At 36.2% G+C, this 11,856-nt stretch overlaps 1 protein-coding gene across 9 annotated transcripts in view; it reads right to left on the reverse strand.

The window, feature by feature from the left end:
- MLLT10 (MLLT10, histone lysine methyltransferase DOT1L cofactor) overlaps positions 1 to 11,856 on the reverse strand; it is a 121,878-nt gene that overhangs the window by 51,806 nt on the left and 58,216 nt on the right. For all 9 annotated transcript variants that reach the window (XM_021387932.1, XM_021387931.1, XM_021387939.1 and 6 more), the window contains 2 exons: positions 8,182 to 8,437; positions 6,003 to 6,569 (listed from right to left, as the gene is read on the reverse strand). In XM_021387932.1, the coding sequence (XP_021243607.1) occupies positions 6,003 to 6,569; positions 8,182 to 8,437 (823 nt within the window). The remainder of the gene's footprint in view (positions 1 to 6,002; positions 6,570 to 8,181; positions 8,438 to 11,856) is intronic.

The raw sequence follows: 11,856 nt of genomic DNA on the forward strand, positions 1-11,856 counted from the left end.
CCACCCCCCGCTTCACTGTGCTCACATTCATTCTTTGATTTCCATAAATGTTCAGTAAGTGCCAGTGAATATAAATGGGAGACATTTTTTCCAGCAGGGAGGAATTCAATTCCACCCCTTTGCTTCATCTGCACTTCCAAGTCAGACGCCATCCTGTCAGACTGCCCCTCTGCTGCCATCTGTCACATGGCAGCAAAATGCAATGGAATATTGGCAGGAAGGTTCCACCCCTACTGCCATACCAACATCTGCCTCTGGCATCATGGGCCAAAATAATAAAATAGGAGGCATTACTTTCAGAGCAACCCCAGTATTTCACTACAGAGAAAGAATTTCTGCGGTATACATGCCCCCAGATGTCATACCAAACTACACACACAGTACCACACAACAGCACAGGCTACTGGAACCTTCAGGAAGCTTAGTTCTTAGATATTTCACTCCCATGCAACCTGGTTAAGAGAATAACATAAATTATCTGAATTACAAGGAAGCACAGGGAAATGGGGAGTTGATAATCACATGCTTGGTCTGTTTAAAAAAAGGGGAGAGCTTCTGGGAGATACTGTACATCAAAACACAATTCTGTCCACTGCAAGTCTTACTGGATTTGTCTCCATTCAAAGACTCTCAATTAAAACTTCAATTATTTTAAAGTACCTACTCTTCTTCACACTACCATATTATTTCAGGGGTCTAAATGGGGTTGTTTTTTAGTTTTGTTAGCACTTTCTTTTAAAACTTTATAGTCTCAGAAAGGATTAGGATAATCTAGTACAGCCTCTGGACATCAGCCTCTTACACAGAAGGTAGTCATTCCGATCTTAATCCTGAAACAACTTTCACCCAATTTAACTTCTGATACTGGGGCTCTTCTCTTCACATCTAATAAATGTAATGCTTAACCACCGGGTACAATTCCTTCTGATTTTAAAAACCTGACTGTAATACTATCACCTCCAACTGGGAAAATCAACGAAAACAAAAGTTTCACCACATGAACTGGACAGTCTTTGCAGTACAAAACCGCTGAAAATACACCACTTACTTCTTTTCATCTACATTTGCTTTCTTGAAAAGACTTGAAAGTCTGCAGGATCTTAAAAGTACAACTTTCAAGGCAAGGGTAAACCAAAAAAACCCAAACCATGGCCACTTTTACAAGCTTCATCTTTCCCTGCCCCCGCCCGCACATTTTTTATATTCGCCTGTCACCTTTAACAGATTTTATGGAGTTAAAAGACTGATTGCTATCTTGCATTTGACTTACAAGGAATGCTGTACTCTAGTAAATTGACTCCAGATGCTGAAAAATGTTCACACTCAAAGTTGTACATTTTAATTTTTAAAAATACAGATAGAAAATGATATAAAATGAAGAGAGTTTCAGAAGTGTAATTTTTAAAGGAGATCCCTGGAACTAAACATTACAAGTAGGGAAACAACTCCCATAGCTCACAGCTGTTTCCATATGGCAACAGAATTTCGTTTAAGATTTACTTGATCTTCCACAGAAGACATACATCTCTCAAGCAAACATCAAGTCCTTCAAAGACATCTCATATGAGAGAAAACGTACTTGTTTCAGTGTCTATTCCCATTTTTCAATTCTAATTCTTAGCTTTATAAAACAAGCTAAAGAATTAATACAACTCAAGCACAAAACTAGAACTTCCAGTACTCACTCTCTTTCACACACACCCTTTTTTTTAATATAATAATGATAACATCACATGTTCGCTGTATCTGCAAAGATAATCAACTCCTGGAAGAGCAGGCTATTTTGTTCACTATGCAGCAACAACAACAGCAATGCCGTCAGCTAGTTCTCAGCTATACAGTGTAGCTTCCCTTCATTACCCACACATAAAATGAGTGAGTTTTTATTAAGAATTCAAGCCTAAGCCTAAATCTATATGTGGCAGATTGCAAGCTTACATGTTAAATGTAACTAGAGTACAGTTTACAAAAAAAAAGGGTAAGATTTCTTAGAAAAACTCACCCCAAAACACCGAAAATTTGTAGCTGCATTTGAAAAACATTAAGCAGAGCAATTAGCTGGCTTTTATGCCCAGTTCACTTTTTTCTCTGCTAGTACAGACACAACTAACAAAGTATTCCTACAGATATCGTACTGTTGCACAAACATCATCTTTAGATGCCAATTTTGCAAATAGTTTGTTATAGGTACGTATCTAGACCTACAAAATTTGTTTTATTCATAATGAAATTCATATTTGGGTAGATTTGCAAAGCTCAGATAAACAATTTCAAACAGTAACTTACAAAGTATTACACCTTTCTGAGAAGCTGTTTAAAAAATATTAAGGCCTTTTCCAGAAATAAAGAACTACCAAAACCTTTTTTTTTTAATCCAAAATGCATTAAGTGTACATAGCCAATTTAAACAAACCATTTGCTGCTGATTAGCAGAGCACAGTAAGTATAACATCATCTTAAATAAATGTAAAGAGGAATGATATGTTTTGCAATGTAACTAGAAACCAACACCCAGAGTCACACCATAATTTAGGAGTCTAGTTTCAAGTATTTAATCTTCAAAACTTCCGTTTTAACCTGATGGACACTTATGTTCTCATACAGCAATTAACTGGTCAGGTAAAATCTCACTCCCACAGCTGTCAAGAACTTCTCTGATATAAGCTGGCCTAAACAGCCTGACATGCAATCCATTCCTTAGTAGAATTTACCTTCCCCTTCTTGGGAAGCATAATCACTTCAGAAAGCCCTTGTATCTGCTTTCACTCAAAATTTTTTTCTACAGCTCTTTATGAAAATAAAACTGTCCTTTCCTTTTTCCTTTTTTTTTTTTTTTTAAAAAAAAATAAAGTTTTGTTTCAAAACAGTACTTCAATAGTTTTGGAAGACTTGCAACACTGGGAGGGGAGCTGATGCACGACAACAGAGCCAGACAGCCGAGAGACATCCATCAGGAAAAGCTGAGCACATCCTGCCAGCAGCAGCCCATCTAACTAACTGCTCTGGGTCCAAGTTTTTATTTTTCTGTCACAATGCAATGACCAAGGAAAAATTCTTGATCAGAAGTATCAATTCTTTCTACATAACGATTACGATCACACTGACTTGTAACCATTTCTGTGAACTGAAATGCTCTCAATGATATTTCAGTCTATCATTGCGCTGAAGACTCTCTCTGACAAAGAATTTTGAAAAATCTTGTGCTCTGTATATCTCTTCTCAACTTTCTCAAATTTACTCTTAAGGAGGAAATAAATACCATAATTAAATATAGCACTCTGATACTTGCATTACCTATGGAAAAATCTAAAGGAATATAGCTTTTATATCACTTTTTGAAATGAGTATCACAGGAATGACAGCATTTTTTTGAAAAACATCTCAACATGAACTTTGGACAAAAACTGGGCCTTGTGTGTTTCCTACAGTCTGCTTAGTCCTAAAAGTCATTAATATCTATTACTAACAATTTGTCCTTTCTATCTGATTCTATCTGGAACACAAACAGGCTTTTTAACACAGCAAGATTTCTTGCTGATAAAACATAATAGCACAAATTGTTTCAGAATAATTTTATCTATCCCCCAATAGATTTAGTTTATAAGTCAAAGACCACAGAGGAGTTTAAACATAACTTCTTGAAGTCTTAGCCACGAACTCTGAGGGCGTCCATCTCAATGAGTTACTTATCTACTTACAAGCTCGACATTGTCTTACATCATATGTAAGCTGATGACCTTAAGAGCAAGATCATCTCCTTGCAGAGGAGCATAATGCACAGCAAAGGCATCATCATATATATAAAATATATTACTGAACGCTTCAGTATAGTCAAACTCCTGTATAAAGCTGAATATTTGCCTGGATAAGGCGTAAGATAAACCCAAAGGGGCCTGTGCCAAAAAACATTAACTGTTTGTATGTCAGAATTTCAAATACTGCTATACTGAAGTACAACAATGGGTTTGGATAGGTCTTTTACTGTAAAAACCATCTAGCATTCCTAGCCAGAGCATACTGAAGACTGGACAAGAGCAGAATATGTCTGATGTAGAGATAAAAATGTAGGAAATAGTAAGATTGCCTTGACTGTGACAAAGGAATTCCAGAAGATGTGTAGAACACAGGTTCTGAAAGCACGGGATAGTCATTTTGTGGCCCAATTTGATAGTTAACCTTACAAAAGATAACTGCAGTTCCTAAAGGAACCTAAAAAAAAAAAAAAACCAAGCTGCCGAGGAGATTCTTGAAAAGGTGTTTCAAGTTCTTAGTTAATATGCCCTAACACACTTCTGATTCTGCTTCTTTGAAATAACACAACAATTCCAAATAAGAATCATCATAAACTTTTTGCCTCGACTTTCTCTACATTTCTTATACATTTACATTACATTTGGGTTAAATAGCTTAGTTTCACTTGTCTGTCCTATTCTGCTACTAGACAATACAGAGACATTTTAAAGGAAGAGAAAAATCAGCATATCATACATGAGAAGATGTATGCTTCTGATAATACTGATACGCCCTTCTGCATTATAACCATGTTTTAAATGGTCTGCTAAACCCAGAAAATGCTTATGATGAAGTGAGGAAAGAAGCACTACAACCAAAAGAAAGGGGGGAAAGAGGGAGAAAGAGTACATTAAAACAATATGCCCAGACTTAACCATAAGCTAGTGGATGAATTTTCAGCTCAGATTTCCCATCTGGTTTTGTTTCTTTGGGTTTTCTGGTTTTGTGGCTTTCCTTATTTATTTATTTATTTATTTTGCTTGGGGGTGGGGAGGAGCTCGCTTGTTTATATATATTTCTTCAACACCTACACACAATGTCACTATTTCAGAAGACAGGTCTACTCCAGGATGCTGGATAGCAAAATTTTAAGTACGTTCAACAAAGGCAAAATTATATACTCCATATCATGATAAATTTAGTAAAACCAACAAGGTGCTCCTATCCATGTATTTCAAAGATTTTTACACAACATGTTTAACATTATCATCAGTTAGAGGAATGAGATCTCAAAAAGGACAAAGGAAACAAGGACAGACATGGCAAGAGGAAGGCCTGTACTAGGAGCTGACAAGACCAGAATATTCTCAGACAAATACAAAGCAAGGAAAGACAGGTCATTTTCTTCATAACTTCCATCTGTTACCTCAATTACAACAATTTTTTCTTCCTTCTCAAAAAATGAAAACAAAGCAAAAAAAAACCCACTACAACAACAAAAATGACAAATTAGTGAGTCTCGCTTTGCTATTATTTTTATCTAAACACAAAGGCCTCAAAGGAAACTTCAAAGCAGGACAGACTTTGGTACAGTACTCTGCAATATCATTCCACACACAGGTTTACTGAAGACAGAAAGCCTCTCGCAGCCCAAGTAGCACAGACATTTTGAACAGAGGAAGAACAAACCAGCCAATTTCAACTCCTAAAAAGCACACAAGGTCATGGAATTATCATCTGGGTGAACAGGAGTCCAGATTCAGAATAACATCTTACAAGTCTAAACTGATAATATCTCCATATATATATATTTTGATTTTTAATTGAGCTAAACTGAAAAAAAGAAATTGAGGGATATTCAGCACAGTTGACATGCCTGAGTACTGATTTTGGTTTTTCTATGTAACAAAAACATACAGACTATACAGTCTATATACTCTCTCAAGTTAGCTTAACCTACCACACAATTTCCAGATATCCTATTTTCATGCCATTTATTTTTCCCCTAAAGCCTCAAGAAAGCTTCATTTATATAAAATACAGACCATTACATATGTCAATCTACAACAGCCAACTACAGCATAGTGGCACCTATATATGGAACAAAACTTACTCTTCCAACCACTATATTCTAAATTTGACTTTTCTTCCACTAATATGACTTTCAAGATAATTGAAATGATACTCTGCTCATGAAAAGCATACTCAGAATTAAGGCTAAAATGACAGCGGTCTTTTGAGATAAGAAAACAAATCCAGTGAATGCCTACCTGAACCCACTGGAGATGAGCCAACACTAAGACTTTGTAAACTTCCATTCCTGAGCAAAGTTGGAGATTTTTGAAGACCAGAGCTTGTCACACTTCCTGCAGCAGATGCCACAGATGAAGTTGGGGAAGCAGAAGAAACTGAAAGATGGGAAATATTTTCTTGACTTTTATTTCCTTTGGGTCTACCAGGCCCATGTTTACTTTGCTTATTTCCTTTCCGTTTCTTCTCTGTTACAGTCTCCTCTTCTATTCCAGAAGTCTGAGCTCTTTTGTATGCTGTAGAAGTAAGGCTTGAATTACCTATGTCTCCAGGTGAGCTGTCAAAGTTTTTAGATTGGGAAACAGCTGATGATGAAGGGAGACCAATTAAGGAAGTGAAACAGTTGACACCTCCATCTTGACTCCCAGTCTCTCCTTTATGTACATCTTTGGTTGACGAAGCCTGTTGAGAATGAGTGAAACTGTCACTTCGCAGATCTGTTTCTGTAAAACTCAAAAAATCCTGGGGAGACTGAACTGAACTTCCAGAAGATGACTTTATGCTCCCAGGAGTGCCCAAAAAGCTTCCTAAAGAGGGAAAAAAAAGTACAATTTTTATTTTTTTTCCATAGCTGATGAAAATTAATGGAAAAGACTGGTATTTTAAAATACAAAACTTAGAAGAGCAAAGACTCATTTCTACTGCTGATCTTATTCTGCTGGACCTGAATCTCAGATTGCTAAATTTGGGGCACAAATAAGGTAAAAATTAATGAAAGGAGAATAACAGCTTTTATTTTAAAACACTTTTGATATCTCTGGTGTTTTGAAGCCTCAACAAACACATGACAGAGCAAGTTTTGTTTTTTTTTTTTTTTTTTAAACACACTTGTATATAAAAAGAAGGCAGCTGATAAAACATGCCATGATCACATTTACACTATGCTTGCAATCTTCTTTGCCATTCTACCTAAATCAGGGGTCTGACATAGGTCAAGTGAACAGCAATTGCACTTAATTTACCCTGGCTGAGGAGGTGTTCCACAGAAGAGGTATTTTTCAGAAGGACAGGAAAAGAAGTAGAGAAAAGTGTATAAAATTGGTATTTTAAGACTTCTTTACATTGTCAGAGAACCATAAAGACCTTTTATGTAATATAACTGCATTGTTACTGTACTAGCTGGAATGCAGTCATTTCAATGCTGAGCAAGCACATGCAAGGCAGAAAAGTAAGCACACTTAAAAAATACAAACACCCATCTAGTTTACTGAAATTCAGTAATTTTTTAGGGTTGAAGGCATATATGGGCATTATATTGTAAAACTTCAACTGGTGACCACTGTCTCACCGAGAAAATACTCTCTAAATAATGACATACGGTATTGAAAAAAGTCCTATAAAAATTAGTATTTTATCACTAGAAGTCCATTAAACATTACTTACAATTGCTTTATGTTAGTTTTTAAATCATAAAAGGTGTTTTATATTTTAAGTAAGTTTAATCAACTTAATTTATTGTAGCTTTAAAGAAATGTTAGGTATTTAATGAAGTTTTATTTTGCCACTTACAGTAGGCAAGATTTTTATTTAAACTTGAGATTCTAGAGGAAAATTTTACAAGTTTTGAAAATTCAAATAAAAAACACTCCAGTATTTCAGGTGAAAAAAACTGAAAATGTTCTAGACAAATTCAGAAGTGCTCATCACATAACAGTTAGATCAAAACTCACAGCAACATCTCTAACTTCAAGGAAAATAGCATATTTTAAAAGTGTGCGACTTGAAGAGTTATTTAGCAGTCACCCCATTCTATACACTAGTCCAGCTTTGCTCTAATATGCACTAATTATAAAGCAGAGCTACAAAAGACCCACAGACCCAATTTCATGTTAAATGTTACCCCAGATTAACTGTTCAGAAGAAACAAAACTTCTGGTTTTATCAGTGAAAGAAAATCCCCTAAACAACCTAAACAAAAATATCACCTTTGCCCTTTAAAGATGCACAGCCTTCTTTTTCATGTTATGACAATAAACATTTATTCCTGAAAAAAGTTACGTTTTCCCAAGTAAAACAATATTCTCATTACTGAGGATAAAGGATGAACTACTTTTCAATATGTAATCTTTTTTACATATGTGAGATTTCTGTCTAATTCATGTCAAAGCAAAAGAAGTATTACTGCGTAACGATTAATACCTTGCTGAAAAGGGCTAGCTGCAGTCACAGTTGTTCCTGGATTTCTTCCAGCACCAGGCTTTCTCCCTCTCTGACCAGAGCTGTGACCTGCAGATTTCTTCCCTTTGCTCTCTGACCCTCTAGCCTCTGAAGAATCTTTTCCACTTGAAACGTGTGTAGAAACTTCCTGGAAATTTGCATTTGTAAATCGAGCTGTAGTATCTTCCAGACGCTTCAAGGAGCCTGACATGGAGTTGTTGCTAGTGCTTGTATACGTCTAGCATTGTGATAAGAGAGAAGGAATTAAAGAAAAGAAACAGTAAAGCCACACAAAAACCTGTAACAACCAATACATACAACTAGAACGCTACCGGTATTGAAATTTCCATCATAAAAATCAAAATAGTTTATTTCATTTTATACAAAGAATAGTCAGTTATCATTACTAATTACTTAGTTAAGTGACATTACTGTCAGATCACTTACTATCAAATGAGAGCAATCAGCGGAAGCCTACTTGATTACTTATCTTCCATAGCTAACACAATGCTATTAGTTTTACTATGCAAAACATCGGTAATTAGTAATAAAATTTTAGTAATACAATACAAAATCCTAGAAACAGTTTGACAAGCTTGCCAGTATATTCAATTTTATTCATCCAGTATTCCTATTTAAGTCAGCAGAACTACTCACGATACAACAAATTCAGAGCAAACACAGAAATCCTATGCCCAGTGCTGGAAAGAGTTCCAGGGTGTCAAATTTATTTCTAGTATTTGAAGAGAACCTTTGAGTTAAACTTGCCATAAGACTGATATTAAGGCCTCAGATGTATATTTGTCTTCATAACTATATGTTCCGCATGTTTATACATACATGCTGAATATGAGTTTTCTCCATGTCTGCTCACACAATTTTAATGTTTTGGAAAATATAAAAGATTATTTTTTATATATTTCTATGTACATGAAGGTATAAAAGAAGCCACTCTTTCAAATAACAAATTTAGAAGAGTTTAAATACTACGGTAAATGGCAAATTAACTCATTCTTGAAGCACTTTCCCCATTAGCTTAGGCTATTCCTGAAGTCCTCTGTCCCACTTACATCACACCCCTGTAACCTGGTATACTAAAAAGCCACACAAAGATGATGCTTCTAAACTCTGAAAAGTAGAGCACGCCCCAAACAGAAGTAAGAAATGCCGAGAACCATTATGATTTGAAGGTCTGCAAGTAACAATTTCTAAACCAATAATTAACAAATGGTGTTTCACATACTGTTCAGTTACTGCTATTTTAAATTCCAGTAGCAAATAAGCCAAACCATAATACCTTGTAAAATGAATCTCACTATATAATAATCTAAATAAAAAATATACATTGTTGTGAACACACACAAAGTACCTGTACAGTACCCACTCACATAAAAAAACGCTGCACAGCCTGTCTAAAATAGAACTTTTTTTTTTTTAATTAGCAAATAAGTTATTTTCATTTACCTACTTAAGCAGGAATGCAAAATATAGCTCTTCAAAACTGCAAATACAGCCCTATTGCAAACTGCAACAGAAATATGTTACAGGCTTTCTGAGTGACAGTGAAGAAAGGATATTTAGCTTAGGTCCTTTAAAGTACAACGTTAAGAATAATTTTCCTCAACTTGGTATTACTATACTGATAACTATTTTCAATGAAGATGGAACCAATTCTAAGGTAAATGTAGTAGTTAACTTTTTGAACTGTTGGAAAGTCCACAAGTATGCTCAATTTTCCTGAAACTGATGTGTCACTTGACCTGTGTTAAGAAGCAGTGGTTCAAATTTGGGTCATTTGAACAAAGGGTTTCCAGACATGCAATAACCCACTCCCTCAAAGTCAGCTTCGTCTGGGACCTGCGATTTCTCCTCTTATCTAATTCTTTACTTTCCTAATCCTTACCTACTACCCCCTCAGCTGAATATTAATTGCCAGGATAATTCTCTATAGGTATCAACAACCACGGTTCGATGTTATCAAGTATCTCTTCTCCATTATTGCAGAGTTGGTTTGGAGGACTTTTTGGTTGTGGGTTTTTGCTTGGTAAAAAGGAAATTAAGAGCTTAACTTCAGCTCTACAGACCTGATCAGGACTAGGCAATGACTAGTAGGCAGTCATTTGCATATGCTGTGCAGATATTTGAAGTGGGGATATGTTTCATTTGCAGGCACTAGAAAGGTCAGAATAATATGATTTAGCTATTAATATCAAAGAAATGTTCATAGACAGCATGCCTGAATCCTGCACTAAGATTTTGGAGAACGTGCATACACACTGCAGTTCTGCTTATGAAAGTTTCGCTCAACAGGTATTTCTGTTTCAGCACATGCTGTGAAATATTCTGAAATGTACATGCTTGCTCAAAATATCTTGAACACTAATAGGATGCAACAGACATGAAGTAAAATTGTATCACTTGATCAGTAATTTTTTTTCCAGACTGTGTTCCTCACTTTAAGGAGTTAATTGCAAGAAAGTATCCCAAACAGATCTGCATATTAATTACTTTGAGAATCCAAAAGATGTGCTGCCCTTTCATCTTGGATGGTATTGCACAATTCAATTATTAAGCTAACTGGTTCATAAAACAACTTACCCACTCCTAAACAGTTTTTCTAAAATGCTACACTCTAAAAGACAATGGCTTAATATAAACGCCATCACCAGTGGCAAAGCTAGATCGATTTTGTTGGGGTTTTTTTGAGGTGATGCAAGTGAGGGTGGCAAGGAACAGTGATCTAAGGATGGAGGCAGAACTTGTTTGGTTCCTTAATAACTGCTTTCAGACTCTGCTGTCCCCTGGAGCTTACCACGCCTTCCCCACTCCCCCCAGAGCACGCTTTTTAAGGGAATACACAGCTTAAGGCTTCCCCCACCCCTGCTCACTCTGCCGTCAGTCATTTCCCTTCACTTCAGTACAAACATCCCCCAAAACAGAGATTCCTCTGATGTTGCCTCCCAAGCCCATTCCTTGGTTTATTTGGGAGAACTGAAATAACCAGTTCATGAATGTTCCTCCTGTTCTGCAAGTCAGTCAGCCATTGCTACTGCAATTATCAAGTGAACTCTGTGTACATCACAGCTCCTTTATGTTTCTCATAAATCAGTTTGCCTTTTTTTTTTTCCTTAAACTTCACTTTTACATTGCCAACTTGGTGCAGAGTTTCTGTCACTTTTATAACTCACATATATCACCCTGTGTGCACCACAGCAAGTCTTAAAAGCAAGGAGAGCAAGTCTTAAAACTTCTGGAAAAGCTTTAGATTCACTGTAAAAGCATAATAATCATTCTTAATATACACAGCACATCCCAATACTTGAAAAGCCTTTAGCCCTAATCCAGATGTACAGAACAGTACTCTTGCAGAGGGAAGGGCCACAGCATGCCATCAACCACAGCAGTGCCAAGTGCTAAGAGATGAGTCTAAGCAGAACAAACCAACCAAAAGTCATGTATGTCACAAACCCATAGCCCACAAACACCACACTGATGGAGTATAGCGATGCTTAGTCATAAAACAGATTACCCTTCTCTTTTCGTTCCCTTCCATATTCTACTGCAGTAGGATCAGAGCATCTCCCTTGAGAACCCATCTGCTGACACTGAGAACCCATCTGACATTAGGGCAATCTACTTGTACAGATATCAGGCACT

This window comes from Numida meleagris, chromosome 2 (genome assembly GCF_002078875.1).
Source record: "Numida meleagris isolate 19003 breed g44 Domestic line chromosome 2, NumMel1.0, whole genome shotgun sequence".
NCBI lineage: Eukaryota > Metazoa > Chordata > Aves > Galliformes > Numididae > Numida > Numida meleagris.